The 17464-nt window shown below is 52.3% G+C and overlaps 1 protein-coding gene across 2 annotated transcripts; it reads right to left on the minus strand.

The window, feature by feature from the left end:
* Positions 1-1584: 1584 nt before the first annotated feature.
* On the minus strand, positions 1585-16827 carry PAQR8 (progestin and adipoQ receptor family member 8). Of its 2 annotated transcripts, none has more exons than XM_074895482.1 (2): positions 16767-16827; positions 1585-7092 (listed from the first exon to the last, which is right to left on the minus strand). In XM_074895482.1, the coding sequence occupies exon 2, from the start codon at positions 7036-7038 to the stop codon at positions 5980-5982; it is 1059 nt and encodes a 352-aa protein (XP_074751583.1). In that variant the 5' UTR covers positions 7039-7092; positions 16767-16827; the 3' UTR covers positions 1585-5979. The 2 variants fall into 2 exon arrangements, 1 of the variants encoding a protein (XP_074751583.1); XR_012632792.1 differs by lacking the exon at positions 1585-7092 and adding an exon at positions 12225-12569 and having other exon boundaries at positions 16767-16811.
* Positions 16828-17464: the final 637 nt, after the last annotated feature.

A 17464-nucleotide genomic window follows, 5' to 3' on the forward strand; every position in this document is an offset into this window, starting at 1 on the left:
GGACTGTGGGAAAGCAAATGCCACTGATGTCTTCAAGAAAGGCATGAAGACCCCTGGAACTACAGACAGGTCAGCCTCACCTTGATCCCTGGGATGGTGATGAAGCAGCAAATCGTGGGAACCATTTCCAGGCACAGAAAGGACAAGAAAGTCATCAGGAGTAGTCAGCATGGCTTCACCAAGGGGAAGACACGCTCGACTGACTTGATAACCTTCTGTAATAAAACTACTGGCTTGGCAGATGAGAGGACAGCAATAGCTATTGTCTACCTTGACTTCAGTAAGGCTTTTGACAGTCTCCTGTAAGATCCTCACAGACAAGCTGCTGATATATGGGCCAAATGAGCAGTGAGATAGATTAAAAACTGACTGGGGGCCACCGAGAAGAATCTTTGCAGAAGAAGAGCTGGATGTCCTGGTGAAAACCAGGCGTAACATGAGCCAGCAATGTTTCCTTGTGGCAATGAAGGGGAATGGTATCCTGGGCTGCATTAGACCAAGTATTGTCAGCAGATGAGGGAGGTTATCCTTCCCCTCGGCACTGGTGAGGCCACACCTGGAGTCCTGTGTGCAGTTCTGGGCTCCCCAGTCCAAAGGAGACATGGACATACTGGAGAAAGTCCACCGAAGAGCCACCAAGGTGGTGAAGGGATTGGAGCATCTCTCCTATGGGGAAAGGCTGAGGGAGGTGGGACTGTTTTGCCTGGAAAAGGCTCAGGGGGGATTTTATTAATGTATATAAATACCTGACGGAAGGGTGCAAAGAGGACGGAGCCAGGCTCTTTCCAGCAGTGCCCAGTGCCAGGACCAGAGGCCACAGGCACACACTGAAACACAGGAGGGTCCCTCTGAACATCAGGAAACACTTTTCTACTGTGAGGGTGCCCAAGCACTGGCACAGGTTGCCCAGGGAGGTGGCGGAGTCTCCATCCTTGGAGATCTTCAACAGCCATCTGGACACGGACCTGGGCAGGCGGCTCTGGGTGGCCCTGCTTTATCAGGAGGATTGGGCCAGATGACCTCCAGAGGTCCCTTCCAAACTCAACCAGTCTGTGATTCTGCACAGGTGTCAGCAAGAAGGACAGAAGCTCTAGCCTTGTTTCAGGTTGGCTCATGCCTAAGTGACTGATCTCCTTCTGCCCACCAGTGGTTGTGTCTCTGTACTTAATTTCAAGCATATGCTGAAATGTTTTGCTTGATCATGTACTTGTATTCACAACTTGGCCACTGAAGCTGCACTGCCTTGGTGCCAGGCCACTAAATCACTAGACACCTCTGACAGAAATTCAGGAAAACTGGACACCCAAGTACTTTCTGTGGATGATGAACTTAAACCCCTCTAATCAGTGTCAGGGCAGCCATTCTGCACCTCCCTTGTGAAAAGCAAATGAAAATCAGTTACGGTGAAACCTGCAAAGTGCTTGGAGATGCACAGATAAAACCACACCCGATTATTCATTACTGTTATTATTCACTCTAATATATCCACTGTATAATTATTAACCACCTTTCTTCCTAATGACTCATAACCTTCTGTACTTGTGCATTGGGGAATTTCACACCACACCAATCGTTTTGCTTTTACAGATTTTTTTTTTTCACTAAGGTTTTTAAATAATGATCAGTACAGTACAAAGCTTAAAATATTATCAATACAAAGTCAGCAGATGGGACCTGGGAAGGGGATAGTTAATACAGAACACTCATACCCTTCCCTGTTTCCCAGGGAAAAAAAGACAAATTCTTTTGTACTTCTGTTTAGTAACAAACAGTGCTTAAAAATAATCTTGTCAGTAAAAGATGTAAATTGCAAGGCACACGAGGAACCTGTCCTTGCCTTGTTACACAAATCACTAGGCATAAATATAAGTTTAAGGCACCTCTCTCCATCCTCCCCTTCTGCTCCGTACACCAAGCAAATCCTGTCAGTGGGTAGCAGCTGTTAAGAGCAACCATGGACCGGCAGACAGCGAAGAGGCTGCCTCTGAGCCTCAGGTTCCTTCAGGATGAATCCCAAAAAGGAATAGAATAAGGCACATTGGGATGAATTCTCAGTTGTTCTGTACAGATCCAGGTTGCAAGATCTGCAAAAATACTATCTCAGGACCAGAGATTCCTGGGGGAGGGAGTTAGGACGTCGGTCCCTCCAGGATCTCAGATGTGCTCAACCTTTGGTGCTCAGCTCTTCACCAAACCCTGCCGTGGGCACGTCCCTCCCAGCCGTGCCTCCTTAGCGGAACACTGGGATGGAAGGAGGCCTGCTCCAAGCAGTGAGCCCAAGGAGGAGGCCCTGCGAGGCTCTCAGACAAGCTGAGCAATTATCACAGCGGCATTTTTACTGTCTGGACGCAGCCCTGGTCTCCCTTAAATCAAGAGCAGGTCTTTCAGGAAGGCATCAGCAGCCACATCCTAGTCTTGGCCCGGTTGAGGTGCCGCAGACTGCACGGCACGTGGAGTCTGTCCAGGTAGGCAGCCAGGTGCGTAAGGCACAAGGATGAAGGAAAGAAATAAGCTGGGTGGAGGAAGAGGAGGAGGATGGAGACAGGGATGAAGAAAGCTCCAGTGTTGGTGAGACCCTTGTGACACAAGGGTGCATCATCACAGCAGCAGCGTTGTGTTGAAATTCCCTGCTTAATCAACCCATCATAGTAACCAGGAGGTCGGCTCCAGGTCTGAGTGCAGGGCCACACGGGGATGCGAGTGGCTTCACCTGAGGGGTAACATGAGAATATGGAAAAACACCATCACAGTTTCACTTCTGCCACACCAGGGAGAAGATATATGACCAGCAATACCTTGGAAGGGCCATGTGGGCACCTCCTCTCCCTGTCCCTGGACTAGACAGCGTTAACGTACTCATCCTCCTTTGACAAGGGCAGGACATGTTGTCTATTTTCAAACCCTTAAAGAAGGAAATGCTTGGGTGATCCCTTCCTCTGAGACCAGTATAACTCTAGGTAGCAGCAGAGCAGGGTTTGCCACTAGCAGCAGTGCCCACTCCCTCTCAGTTTTAGCCAGAAAGGAGCTCTGGACCAGCCTGGTTAACTCCCCTTCCTGCACAGGAGCCCAGATCCATCAGCCAGATCCACACTCAGTAGGTTATTCTGTTTTACCTACCACAAAACCAAGGCAGATTAACCTGTGAAAAAAAGCACTGCTCCCACTGGGCATCTTTCCCTGAACTTGGGAGGAGACCCACAAGCAAAGCCACGCAGACCATGGAGGGAGCAGTCCGTCAGTGCAGCTAAGCTACTTGAGCAACCAGCTGCTGTGCAAGGAGGAACTGCTGCTGGCCTCTGCTCCGGCCCTTCCCTGCAGGCAGCAGTGTTGTCCAAGTGAGCCAGCCGAAAATTAAAACCAGTAGAACATTACTGACGTTTTTTCAGTAGGATTGGTTTTTTGCTGGTCCATCTGGCACCAGCTCGCTCTGTGGTGAGATGAGCTTCTGTGGATGGGAAAAGGTACGATGAGGTGTAAGTGGGACCATCCCCACTTGCCACTCCCCTGAGGCAAATTTGTTGTTAGGTCATGGCATGGCTGTACTGTCAAAATACACCATAGGAAATGAAGTAGTTAATTTCTAAGCTGGACTGGATAAGAACCAGGCAGCCTAGAGTGATAAAAAAGGGTGGACTAGATGACCTCCCAAAGGTTTTCCTACAGTTTCTACTCCTGTACTCAAAACTTACTTCCCTCCTGCTTTGTTTATTTGTCAACAGGTCCATGAGTTTCAAATCTGTCCACAAAACATAGGACACAGCAAAGCACCTATTAATAGATCTGTTTTCAGAGACTTTTGTCTGGCCCACATTGCTCCTCCAGCAGCATAGCACTGTTTCCTTCAGGCTAATCTTCACCCAACTAGGAGGCTCTGCAGGCATAAAAGCCAAAAGCAAAACCTTTCTGGATAATAAATCGCGCGCGCGCACACATGCACAAACACACACACATCTCAATCGTTCAAAAACAGATCAAGTGCAGAAATCAGTGCTTGTCGTGACAAATCATATCCCCAACCCTACCCTCTGCCTGCTCAGAACCAGCAATCACAATTCATTTGCCCGCCCTTGGGTTCAGTGAGACAAATCTGTGGCTGGAATAAACCTATGGATTCCTTCGTTTCAGAAAAGATTTATACGTCCTAGGAATTTGCCAGATGTCAAGGCATTTGAGGCTGCAGGTCTTGCACTGTGTCTAGCCGGGAGGAGCCGTACCAGGGTTTACTACGGAAAGCAAGCGATGGGTTGAACAGTGGATATCGAGGCTGCACGGGACCGTATCTCTGCACTGGCTCTGAGCATCCTGTCCTGCAAGTGCTGCCAACTTCAGTGCAACAGCGTGGCTCCATACCTGATATTCCCCCCCGAGCAAGCACAGAGAGACTCATCTAGTGGGGGACACAGTAAACCAACCCTTGCTACACCCTGGACAGAAGTGACCCATGGACATTAAATGTCCCTGACTACTCTGTTACTCCACACAGGAATCACCAAGTCTCAAGGACAAACCCATCCCAAGGTTGCACAGGACCCCGATGCTGTCACCTTGCTCCTGCCTTTTGCTGTTCTGCCTTCACCTAGTGCTGGATTCACAACCTCATTGGTCAGAGAAAAGCAAGCCTGCAGCTTCAAGGCTTTCCCACGAGGCCCACCAAGGACTGCCTGGTGTCCTGAAAAGCACCATTATGATGGGAATAAAGACTACTTCACTTTCATACCCTTTTGGCCATGACCACCATAGGAATGTTGGAGGCCCAGGGCCCAGAGCCTTTCCTGTATCAGACGGGTCACACCTCAGTTACTCCACACTGCATGGACGGTGTTTAAGATCAGTCAGGCTCCCTAGACAGATAATACAGTCAGTCTATGCATGCAGGAATGCATGAACCTGTCTCACAAGCAGCCAAAATTGTGCATCCAGCATCAAAAGCATCTCCCCTCCTGGGGCCAGCGCCCTGAGTGCTGATGGCCTCAGGAGTGCTCAACCTCTGCCACTGCTACTGAGGAAAGCTCAAAACCATCTCCAGCCTGGCCCAGGCCCAGCTCCTCAAAGGCAACTTAGAATGGAAGTGAGGCGCTGCTGAAAACCGGTGTCGTAGGCTACCAAACAGCCATCAGCACTGCTGCTACCTTAGGTCAAATTCAAACTGCTGAGAAAGACCCCAGCTGCTGTTAGCAATCCTTGGGACAGCCTTACTCCTTGGTTTTGATGAGCAGCTCTGCTGCAGATGGTGCAGACACACACAGAAAAGATGGAGCTGACCTAACATCCCCACCTGTGCTGGACCCACGCCAGTCACTGGCAGACACAGGGCTCAGGTTCAAACCCAGTTCGTCCTAGAGGATCCCAGATCAGGCCTAAGTCTCCAAACATGCTTCGCCAAAGCCACCTCAGCAATCTGGTGTTGAGATATTTGACAAGGAGACCGCAGAGAGAACCTGGTTTAGCCCAGCTGGAGCAGGGAAAGGATTATACCAGCCACTGTGCCACACATGCCCTAGAAATGTAGAATCCTCCTGAAACCTTGTCTGCTGCCTTTGATAGTAACAGGTCTCCCACAGATAGCAGAGATGGCAAAACCCAGAGAGGTCATCCCATCCAGCTGTGGTCCTCACGGTGCGTTCTCCACTGTGTTGTGAGCCCTGGCAGACCCCTCTACAGTCCTACAGCCTTCAGGCTGCCCTCCCTGACCTTCAGCAAGATATCACCCACAGGTTTACCAGAACGAACAAGAAACCTCTGCCTATTCCAGCATCCTTGGTTAAATGACTTGTTCTGGCTTAAAACACTCCGTGTCCACCTGGATGGCAAAAGGCCATCCTGCTGTGAAAATGCATCCAGCCCTCCACCCGAGTCCAGGGTCCCGAAGGTTAGTCACAGCGTGTTAGGCAAATAAGACAGTTATGTCTCTAATATGTTATGCCCCTTTTCTTGATTTTCACCACCCCGGTGATGTCATGGCTGTCACATTCCTGACTCTCAGGAGTCCTTTGTAGCCAGGCTGTCCTTGATCCTGCATCGCAGGATGTAAGCTGTGATGGCACTACAAGCCACGAGGCCAAAAAAAGAGATGCAGGAGAGATAAACAGAGAAAGGCCCATGTCTCTTCAGGAAAATCTCCTGCCTGTTCTTGTAATCCAAAAGAATGGCCTCCAGCTGTGATAGGGTGCAGATTGCCAGGAAGGTGTGGAAGATCTGGTGGGCATGGCCGACGATATCGCAGGAGCCAGGGAAGTACTTCTCAGGGACCGGGCAGGAGAAGAAATAAGCACTGATAAGGAAGAACAGTATCTGGTACGTGTGGTACCAAGCAGCATCTTCCTCACAGCCCCCCAGGTGACACACAACCACCCGGTGAGCCACAGGACTGATATCCAAGATGAAGGCCAGGCCAGCTGGGATCACCTGGCACATCTTCCTCATGATGGGGTAAGGCCGTCGGTACCGATACTTGGCGTAGCAGCAGCCGGCACAAGACAGCCAGCCACAGAAAGCAGCTGCCGGCAGGAAGAAAAGCCAGAACTTGTCATACCAGGCTTGGTCGGAGCTGTAGTAGAAATGAGCTAGGGCACTACCATACTGGTAGATGCTGACTCCGACGTAGTCCACGAAGTAGAAGGTGTAGTGGTACAGCTCTGATTTGGACTGCAGAAGGTGGGCCAAGAGGCTGCAGGTCAGGTAGGTGACAGAGGAGAGGACAAAGATGAGCAAAGGCAAGGACCACGCGTCCACAGGTAACTGCTCAGCCTCCACAAACGTCTTGAATCTCAGCAGCACAGCCAGCGCTGCCAGGAGATGAGTCCATACATTGACCACTTCATTGTGCTTCTGGAAGAGGCTGAGGAAGTAGTACCGCCAGTCCTGGCCGGTGGGACGGTACCCGGTGTGGATGTACGGCTCACGGAAGAGCTGCGGCACCTCGCACTCTTTGACCGTGCAAGGCATCTTGGGGAAGCCATCCTCCAGCAGCCTGGGCAGTCGGCTGAGATGCTGCCCGCTGAGGGACAGCGTGCTGATCCGCTCCAGGATGGCTGTCATCTCGCTGCGTGCGGCGGCTTGGAGCCCAGATTTGGGGTACGCCGTCTTCGTGCCCTGCAAGGACGGGAGAAAGAAGAAATGTTAATGGTGATGTATTGGGGGGGAAGAGTGTGCTGCCATTTCTGGGTGGGATTACCATGGTGCTATCGGGACACTGCCTTTCTCTTAGGAGAAGGGTTTTTTTCTTGACTTGGCAGACCTAAAGTCATCGTGGAGAAGGATGGCACAGCCCCGTCCCTGTAGTTCAGCCTAGGTCAGATGGGCACAGCAGTGCCACAAGCCTGCCTTTCCTCCCCAGTTCCTTGGGTGCTCATCTTGGAGCACGTTCAGAAGTCAGTAAGGGGGTGCAAGAAGCAGTTAACATCAAGAAAGCACTTGATGATTTGCGCAGTGGATTTTTCACCCCTTTCCCCAAAACAAACCACTTAGGGACAAAACCGGGGTGTAATTACTCATCAAAGGGATAACCTGCCTTTCTGTACCTGAGTGAAGAGGGTTCCAGGTGAACTGTGGAGGTTGCAAATAAGCTCGGCTTCCCTGCCACACAACTTGCACATGGGCTGCACGCCTGGGGCTGCTGCAGTGCGTGGGACAGAGGGAGAAGGGGAGAAGTCCATGGTCCCAAACCTGCAGCCCTCCTCCCTCCATGTGTAAGAAGCAGCAGGAGTGGGAGATGATGGAGAAATGAGGGGCTCCACAGCAGAGCTGGCTGTGATTTGGGTATAGCATCAAGGCCTTGGGAACATCCACGGAGTCATGCTGAGGGGCTGCCTGGATGCTCAGAGCAGCCAAACCCCAGTGCTGGGCACTCCTCTGCCTCCTCTGCTCTAGTCCTTGGCAACCTCCAGCATGGCTAAGCTCTGGCTGGAAAGATTCAGATTCAGGGCACAGCAGGATCCTAATGTCTGGAGACTACTTCACAGCACTGAATTAATTCCCAGTACCCTCTGTTTCCCTATCACCCTAGATATTTCTCTTCCCTGATGGAGTTACGCCACACAAAATACAGAACTTGTCACACAGATGACCATGCTTGAACTGAAATTGATGCTGATGGAGCCCCACCAGACTCTGCACTCCTGTGCAGCCAAGGCATACATGTTGCAGGAGTGAGGCCTGACTCCTGAACTTATATGAGCCCAGCCAGAGCTGCAGCCAAAAATAAGTAAATACAAATAAGTATTTTGCCCGAGTGTAGGAAATGATGTATTTTTCTTCTGTTGCATCGAAGACTAGCTGCTGCCAGAGGTGAGGCGGAGGAATAGTTTGCATGGGAACATGATGGGAGACCCATCCCGGGGTGGCGACAGAGGATACGACAGTGTTAAACACCAAGAGAGTGAAAGCAGGAGGTGGGACCTGTCAAACAGTCCCAGGGAGAGACACCACAAAGAGCAAAGTCAGAGCAAACTCTGAACTAGGTTGCAAATCCCACTTCCTCTAGCAACCCAAAGCCTCTGATAACAGACAATATTTTCACGTTGCTTCCGTATTCTAGCAGATGGGAGTTGCCATAATTAAGTTACATTTTCTAGCCAATTCTGTCTCTCCCTGCACTTTCCAGGTTTTCTGCCTTAGCATCTCTCAGGGCTGTTTTGTTTTGTTTTTTTTTCCCTTGTTTGCCACAGGGCAATCTGGCTGATGAGTTTGATGGAGCTGCATTAGCAACAGAGGGCAAAATGGTCCCTGCAAATGGTATTTTCGTTTTACAGATGCATAACACAATAGAGCAACCCTTGCTGGGAGGTTTGATGCTGTGCACGTTCACAAAGACTTTGTTTCTCTCCTAAGTGTCCGCAGGGTCCAGATCTGTGGTGGGACATGCAGTTCATTGAGCACCTTGTGTATCCCTGTAGGGATACATGCCAAAATTTAGAGAGGCAAGGCAAATTTTGACCCTGGGGTACTCCTATGAGGGGATGGTGTTCTAACGTACAGCCAGGCTGTTCTGGCTCCTTGTAGCTGGTGGAAAAAGAAAGGCTCATTCATCCAACTTACTCTAGGCCTCACCTTCAGGGTAAGGCAAAGCCCAAGCAAGGAGACCATCCCCGGCTATGCAGCACTGTAGTACTCACCCTCGATTGCCCTATATCTCCTTTGGATGATCTGGCCAGAAATTGGCTGGAAACTGCGCACGTCAGGATGGGAAGGACAGGGAAATTTTATGGATGTGTCTGCACTAAGACAGTGTTTGATTTCCTGGTCTAGATGCACAGACAAGAGCTGCCTTCCCACTGCATCTCCTTCACCCAGACATCTGCTCTCTCCAGCTGATGATCTCCAGGCCTTATGCACAGGTTTGGCCCGTGCAGAGGTGTGAGTACAGACTCTGAAGTGCTTTGTGTGTCCTACTCTCCTCTGCCCTGTGCGTTAACCTGTGTTTTACACCTCTCCCAGCAGTTGCTCAATATAACACAAGCAAGAGGGCTTGGACCCCTGCTCACCATTTCCCAGCTTCCCTTTAGCTAAACATCGTTCAAGGATTTGGGCCCACTAAAGGGGGCTCAGAGCTGAATCCTTATCCCAGTTCATCCCAGCAGGATACTGGAAAACCCTCCAGAAAGATCTTTCGGTCCTGATGTTGGAGATGGGGATGATGGTGGCAAGGCACAAGGAGAAAGGGCATACTGAAGCTCCCCACCTCTTGGAGGACACAGACTAATGCTAGCATGGACCCCAGGACATCAGGAACAGAAATCCAGCTCAGATATGGCACAGACTGGGCAGGTGAGCTGCACGGGAGCAGGATTGGAGCGCTCATCTCCTGCAGAGAGGCGGCAATACGCTGAAACCTGCCTGTAAAGAGCAAAGGCAAGCAGAAGACAGGCGGGCAGACAGCAATCAAGCCTGGGTGTACGGCCGCATGCCAATGCGAGGGGCACATCGCCCCTTCCACCATCCCCAGCCCGCCTGCTCTGCATGCTGACAAGGACACGGGGGAGACAGGCAGCTTCTGTACCGGGCACAGGCTGGCTCCAGCTTGTGTGGTGTGTGCTGGCGCCAGGATTTTGCCATGGTCCCTCATCCTGACAGCTCAGTGTATAGAGCGAGCATCGCCTTTGAGTAGAGGCAGGGAGAAGTTAGATGCTGCAGATCTCCCTGACAGCAGCAGACAAGAGAGATTCTTCCAGGAAGACTTTCATAGCTGGAAAATGCCAGTTTTTAACAGGTCAAGGGAGGGTCAGAGATTTTCAAAATAATAGTCCAAAATCACAAGAAACACATCTGATACTCAGATAAACAGCACTAAATCAGGAACCTGGTAGACTGCTTATTTTAAACCGAACTTGTGACATTAACGAGTGAGAACAAGTTGGCAATTTCCAGCGATCATGTGATGGACAAAGCGACAAGCAATTAACGTTAGAAAAGAGAGAGAAAGAAAAAAAAAAAAACAAAAAAAACCACCAACCCAGAAACCCAAGGTCAGCACTGCCTGTTTCACTTTCACAGAGCCCCTATTCTTTCCCCTTCATGGGGGCGTAGGAGCGGCTGAAAGCCACATTCATCAGCAGGGCGTCTTGTTGAGATTCTGTCCTCACCCCTCATCTCCGGGGGATTCAGTTATTTTGGCTGCTCCCAATTAACGGCAACCAAGTATCGTTTGTTCGGGGAGGGAGCTGCAAGGCGAGAAGGAGGGAGTGGATGATGGCCAGGCTGTATCATTACAGCCACAATAAGAACCGCGGCACAGGAGGAGAACGATCCCGTTCCAATTTTTCTCTCCCTTTTGAAGAGAGTAATTGGAAACCTGAGCTTTTCCCAGCTCCTTTGCTTTTTGGTCACAGTCTCATGGAGAGGTTTGAATGAGAAAATTTCCTACAGAGTGCAGCTGATTTTCCCACCGGTCTGGCCTCAGCGTTAACTGTCTGGGACTGAGGCTGTACCAATATGATATATTTGCTTGTAGAATAGTATCCAGGCATCAGAGGTCAACACAGGCTTCCAGAAAGGCAGTAATTCCTGGTAAACAAAGCAGAGGACTGGAGGACTCAACTGTGGGGAAGTCTTTAATAAATGCATTGCATTTAACATAGAAAAAAAAAAAAGTGGCGGGGGACAGCGTGAAAATAACAGCAGTGATCGTGTAGCAGTGGGCAACATGCCAGTTTTGAAAACTGCAGGTGATTAATTCCTGAATTCCTCTCTTCTGGGAGTTGAGCAAAAGTCCCTGGAGGGAGTCCAGGTCATTTTGAAGCCTGGGGTTTTATTCTGACCCTTTCCTACATGGGGTTAACTTCAGCGTCGCAGCTCCTACAGCACCAGGAATGCAGAGAGTGGCTCAACTCACCTCTCCAGGGCTGGGAGAGGCTGCACCAAGGCTGCACCCAGCGCAGATGCAGTGGGTAAGCCCCATCCCAAAGCCTGCTGCCTGCGGGCTGGTCCTCCCTGAGCTCAAACGTCTCTTCCTAAAACTAAACCACTTACAGAGAGGGCTCAGGGCAAACTCTGAAAGACCAGTTTGGGAGCAGAGTGCCAGCTCCCCCATCCCATTCTGCCTGGTGTTTTGGCAAGGCTACCGGAGAGATGAGAAACTAAGAGAGCACAGACCGGCTCAAGCAGCAGTTCCTGTGTAGTCTTGGTATTACTTGCTCCCTTCTCCTGCCGTACGTTCAGATGCTAATCTTCCTCCTAACTGCAACACAATGCTCAGATCCCCTCTGCAGGGACTTAATGGGATATCGGAGAGATCAGAAACTGGAAGAGGTGGCATTTGATGGTTTGTGCGAGGGATGAGCCCTGCCCGAGCAGGCAGCAGGGTACGAGGGTATGATCTACACTCCAGCATCACAGAAGTGGAAAACCCCACAACCAGAGAGGGCCCCGATGTCTGGGACTTCTGTAACTTGGGCTTGCACTTCCCCATCAATTAAATGGGGATACCAATCCTCATCTGCCTAATGAGATATTGGGCTCTTAATGCACCACAGTAATGCACCAGGCAGTGCTGGCACTACTCAGTGCATTGCACAGAATGTTTTATTTCCCTTGATATGCTTGCACAACCCATTACAGCTACATCAGCCCAATGGGTGTGTTACAAGCGCTCATCCAACAGAGACCTTCACAGGTTAGTATGCTCTGGAAGGTAAAGGTGATGTGATTTACTGGAGACGTTGAAGGGCAAGCCTTAAAATAACCTTATCTGTTTAAGAAAAAGGGTCAGAGTAACCTTGTGGAAAATTTCAAATAAAAGAAACTGGCTCAAATTCTACCCTTCTGTATACACATATACACACACAGAGCACATTGCTGAGGCAGGGTTTGTCCAAGCATGTATTAATCAGGAAACGAACGTCTCGTGATGCTGGCAGATGAGCCATTAGAGCCGGTGGGAGATGGCAGGATCCTCCACGGAAGCCATGGCAGCGTCAGCTCCCCCACAATTTCTGGCCTGGAAGCAAGCTGGGCCAGCAGCCAGCTCAGCCGTGCTGAGCAGCAAGTGCCTCTTGACATGGGTTCGGCGTTGCCTGCACGCTGGGACGGGTCCAGGGGATGAGAGCAGCGGAGCCGGGGCGGTGAATGCTGTGCTTGGAGGGGACAGAGCAAAACAAAGCTGCTGGCAAACACCGTGTCCCTGCAGTCAAGCTGAGGAGGTCCACAGCATCCCACCAAGAAAGGGGAGCCCCCGAGGTCACAGAATCCCAGAATCATTCAGGTTGGAAAAGCCCCTCGGGATCATCGAGTCCAACCCTCAGCCCGACTCTACAAAGTTCTCCCCTACCCCACATCCCCCCACAGCTCATCCCAACGGCCCTGAAACCCCCCCAGGGATGGGGACTCCCCCCTCCCTGGGCAGCCTGTTCCACTCTCGGACCACTCTTGCTGTGGAAAATGTTTTCCTCATGTCCAGTCTGACCCTCCCCTGTTGGAGTTTAAAGCCATTTAAAGGTCCTGCAGTTTTGGGGGGAGCGAAGTGGGGCAGTGGAAATCCAAAGTTAGGAAACTGAAGACAAAGCTGCTGGCTTTCCTGTGAGAGCCCAAACCTTGAGCTAGACATCACCCAGCCCTTGGTTCTGAGGGCAGCTGGGATGGCTTTGATGCTCCCATGCTGCAACACCCTGGCAGTGGGTATCCAGACACAAACTGTCTGCCAGCAACAACTCCTGTTGCTAACTCCCAAACCACGCCAGGGAACGATGTGGGTCACCATGGCACATTTCTGATTTGCTGTTTTAAACACAGCTGCAGTTTCTTCATGTGTAACCACGGTTAAAACTTGGTGATGCTACTGATAACACAGCCAATACACTCAATGTGTGAAAAAAGAAACCCATCTGCAGCACTAGGCAGATGCAAAAACGTTAATATTTGTTGTTTTTACCCACAGACCCTTCCTGAGAACTATCTCCTCTAGCAAATCCATCCCTTCCTTATCAAAAATTGCGCAAGATCGAAGTAATACTCCACAGCTTTTCTTCCTGATCTCACTAAACCTTTGCTGTTTGCTCTTTCCAGATCTGCTCACCGCTTTCTTTTCCTACACAAAATAACACAGCTGCATCAGTTTGGGGCTCAATTTTGGGTGGCTACGAGATCCTCATGGGGAAGCACCCACTCTTACAAGCTTTGAGTACACCAGTAATCGCACAAGACCAGGACACAGTCCCACCCCATGACCTGTTAGCATCAGGTTGCTGAGGTGTTAGCGCACTCCCAGGCACGGTTTTGGTCCAGCCACCCACACTGGTCACTGCCTGCTGTATTCAGTCGTGCAGGGACCACCGATGGGTGGGACGACTCATGCCAAAGCTGGAATTGTGCCAGAGAACTGCCTGGGTTTCCCCCCCCTCGAATTGACTTAAAAAGCTGCCCGGATTTGTTGCAGCTCCATCTCGCTTTCGCCTTCCTGAATTTCCTCCTTCCTTAAATTTTTCCTTCCTTACCGTGGGATATGGTATCCTTCCCTTTCATCCCCAAGTAGCTGTGTGCACGCCCTGCGAGCACAGCATTTCTAAGAGAACCAGTTTGCCTAAGAGGTCACTGCCATAAGCTTTTCCTAAAGCCGCAGGACCAGCACTGGCCGATGGGACAAATCTTTCAGCGTGGAGACGGGAACTCCTACTAGCACAGGGAAACCTCAACGAGGCAGCAGATCCCTCCCTGCTCAGATCTATCTGCTGATGGGACAGCCCAGGAACCCGCTGCCCGCAGGCAGAGCAACCAAACAAACTGGCCACGCACTGTTTGGGGATCCGGGCCTTTGCCAAAAGATCTCCGGGAGCCTACGGGCTGAGGCTGCTCAGCTTTGCTGTCGTCCACAAAAGCTTCTTGCACAAAAACATTTTTTTTTTTTTAAGGTTGTGGATTTTAGAGCTTCGGTCATTAGAAAAAAATGTATATAAATCATGCACACCACCAGTGCTGCGGGCAGAGAGCAGGCTGCTGGGAGCTCTGTGCCAACCCCCTGGAGCTGCGAGCTCTCCTCTTCCCTGCACTAAAAGTCTTTGTCCTCATCTGGGACCTCCTATTTAACCCCGTGGCCTCTCCCAGCGAGGTTCTAGGTTTGCAATGACAGCAGTGCCGCCCTTCCAGGGGCTACGAAGCCCCGAGCAAGGGCCAGCAAGAGCCAGATGGCAGATTCCGCCCCCCCCGCCCCAAACAAGGGACACGGGCTATGCTGCGACCACTTACTTAGAGCCCTACCGGATCCCAAGGATTTCCTGGGGGGGGGGGGGGGTGGGAAAAAGCAACTGGGAGCAAACTTCCACTTGCTACTGCCTGTGCCTGAAGGACGGAGGACATAAGGTATGGCCACATATGTACAGCTGCAGACCGAACAGGCAGCCTCCAAAAGCCTTCCTGGGAATTTATTCCCCTGGAGAAATTTCCTTAGCATAAATGGATACTGCAATTAAAGGGCCATGGGCCTGACCTCCGGAGCGGGGTTTATCACGTACGCTGGCAGCTAAAAATTAAGCTGGTGCATGACTCAAGACGTGCAAGTAGCTGCAGAGCGCACGCACGTGACCGACGATGGCAGGTCCCGGGTCCTCAGCCTCTGCCTGCGCCACTGGCACGTCGCTGCCACCAGCTCATCCCTCCTTCCCTGCCTCCGGAGGGACACAACCCTCAGCCAGGGGCTCCGGCTGCAGCTTCAGCATAAATAAATAAAAGCAATAACGCCCAGAAAACAGAAAATCCTGCAGCGAGCAGGACTGTTAACCCACACCTGTATCGGCTGAGCGGGAGGAAATGTGTAACAGCTTGTGGTTTGGCCTGATGAGCCCGTGGGTTTCTAGGAATTGTTTGCAACACCTATCACCCCCTCTGCACCCTGATGCAAAGGCAGGAGCATGGTCTGCGGGTGTAATTCTGGGCTGCCCAACCCCTCCTGGCTCCGGCAGAGAGAAAAACCAGACTTCAGACCCACTGGATGTCCCTTTTGCACACTGCATACGTGCTTCATCCTTTTTCATCCCCTTTTCACAACTTCACTCTTTTCCAACAATCGCTGCCAGGGTGGCATCACACCCCTCCTCATCCTAACCCCCCACCCGGCAATCCCCCCCCAGCTAACCGCACCTAAAGCACAGCGGGGCATTCCCAACCCCAAAACGATGCTCCCGCAGCATCCGACAACACCCATCTCCATCCCGCGGCGCAGGGAAGAGCCATGTGCTCCAGCCGAAGCAGCCTGGGGATGAACCTCTGGAGCTGCACAGTTATTCACCCAGCAGCGGGTGCAGGACCACTGGTCCTACGTGCGCAGCACCAGTTGATCTGCGGCACTTCCCATCCCGGCACAGCTGCCGGGAGGCTCCGAACCCAACGCTGTTCATGCTGGAGATACAATGCTGAGCGAACGGCTGTTACATGTTTACCCAAACTTAAACTTTTATCTATATATATATATATATATTTTTTTTTTTTGTCAATGAAAACCAGAACAGTTCAAGACCGACTGCAATTTTTTTTTTTTCCCCAAAAGAAGGTGAGATGCTCATGGTGTTTCGAAGAAAAAAAACCCAGATGGGAAGTTGAGGGAATGTGACCAACAAACCCCAAAGTGTCGCGGAGAAGACGAGCAGGGGTGAACCCTTCCTCGACCCTCTCGAGACGCGAGCTGGGGCGCGTCAAGCGACAGGTCGCGACTCCAAAGCGACCCACGGGCGCTGGTTCTTCACCCAGCTCCTGGCTCCGCTGTGCTCGGCTCCTGGCCCTGGCCTCCAGAAACGCCTCGAGGGTCAAAGTCACGCAAGGACAATCCCACCCGCGGCTATTCAAAACAAACACGGAGGAAAACCACTGCCCACCTCGCTCCTTCAGGAAGCCCCTGTGAGGTCCCAGGGGCTGGGGGGGGGGTGTAATTTATGGCAGAAGTCCAATTGTCCCACGCACCCCTCCCCACGCTCCCCCCCACCCGGCCGCTGGACCGACCGTGGCTCGAGAGACCTCGGGTGTGGGGGGGGGTGTGTGGGGGGATAACCACGCATCCCCCTGCACCTCGAGGACCACGCGTGTTTCACCCGCACCCTGCAGGGTGGCCGCAGACGTTGGGGTGTTCCCCTTGCCCCGACTCCTGCGTGACCCACCCCCCCGCGGGGAAGGATGCTCCTGCCGCGGCGGGTGGGGTGCGGGGAGCTGCGGTACCCACGGAAGGGGAGGGCGGAGGGGGGGGTACGGGGATAGACACCCCCGTGCCGGGGCCCCTCGGCGGGGTGTCCCCGCGGGGTACGGAGCTGCCCGCGGGGAGGGGCCCGGCGGCTGCTCCCGCGTTCACTCACCCACCGCCCGCGATCTCCCGCCGCCACCGACTCCCGCGGCCGCCGCCTCCGGCAGCGCCGCCGCCACCGGGCGCCCCCCCCACCCCGCTCCTCCTCCTCCTCCTCCTCCTCCTCCTCCTCCTCCCCTCCCTCCGCGCATGCGCGGCCCGAGCCGAGCCGAGCTGAGCCGAGCTTAGCCGAGCTCGGCCTAAACAGCGTGAGAGAAAGCGGGGTTTAAACTCGTGGGAGAGCCCATGGCCGGTCACCAGCCCGGCGGTGGCTGGACAAGGGGGAACTCGAAGGGAGGCACCGGGAGAGGGACGTAAAGGCACCGCAGGGCGCTGGGAAGGGACCTCCGGAGGTGACCCAGGGACAACCCAGAGCTGGTTGCCCAGGACCGTGTCCGGATGGGTTTTGAAGATCTCCAAGGATGGAGATCCCATGGATGGAGATTCATGGATGGAGATTCAACCAAAAAAGTAGAAAAGACAGGACCAGAGGCCACGGGCAGACACTGAAACACAGGAGGGTCCCTCCGAACATCAGGAAACACTTTTCTACTGTGAGGGTGCCCGAGCACTGGCACAGGTTGCCCAGGGAGGTGGTGGAGTCTCCATCCTTGGAGATCTTCAACATCTGGGTGGCTCTGCTTGAGCTGGGCGTTGGACTGATGAACTCCTGAGGTCCCATCCCAACCATCCCGTGATTCCGAGCTCAGG

Source organism: Athene noctua, chromosome 1 (assembly GCF_965140245.1).
Source record: "Athene noctua chromosome 1, bAthNoc1.hap1.1, whole genome shotgun sequence".
In the NCBI taxonomy this organism is placed as follows: Eukaryota; Metazoa; Chordata; class Aves; order Strigiformes; family Strigidae; genus Athene; species Athene noctua.

Coding starts and splice junctions, on each gene's coding strand:
- PAQR8 (XM_074895482.1), bottom strand. CDS start 7,038: ATGACAGCCATCCTGGAGCGGATCAGCACGCTGTCCCTCAGCGGGCAG.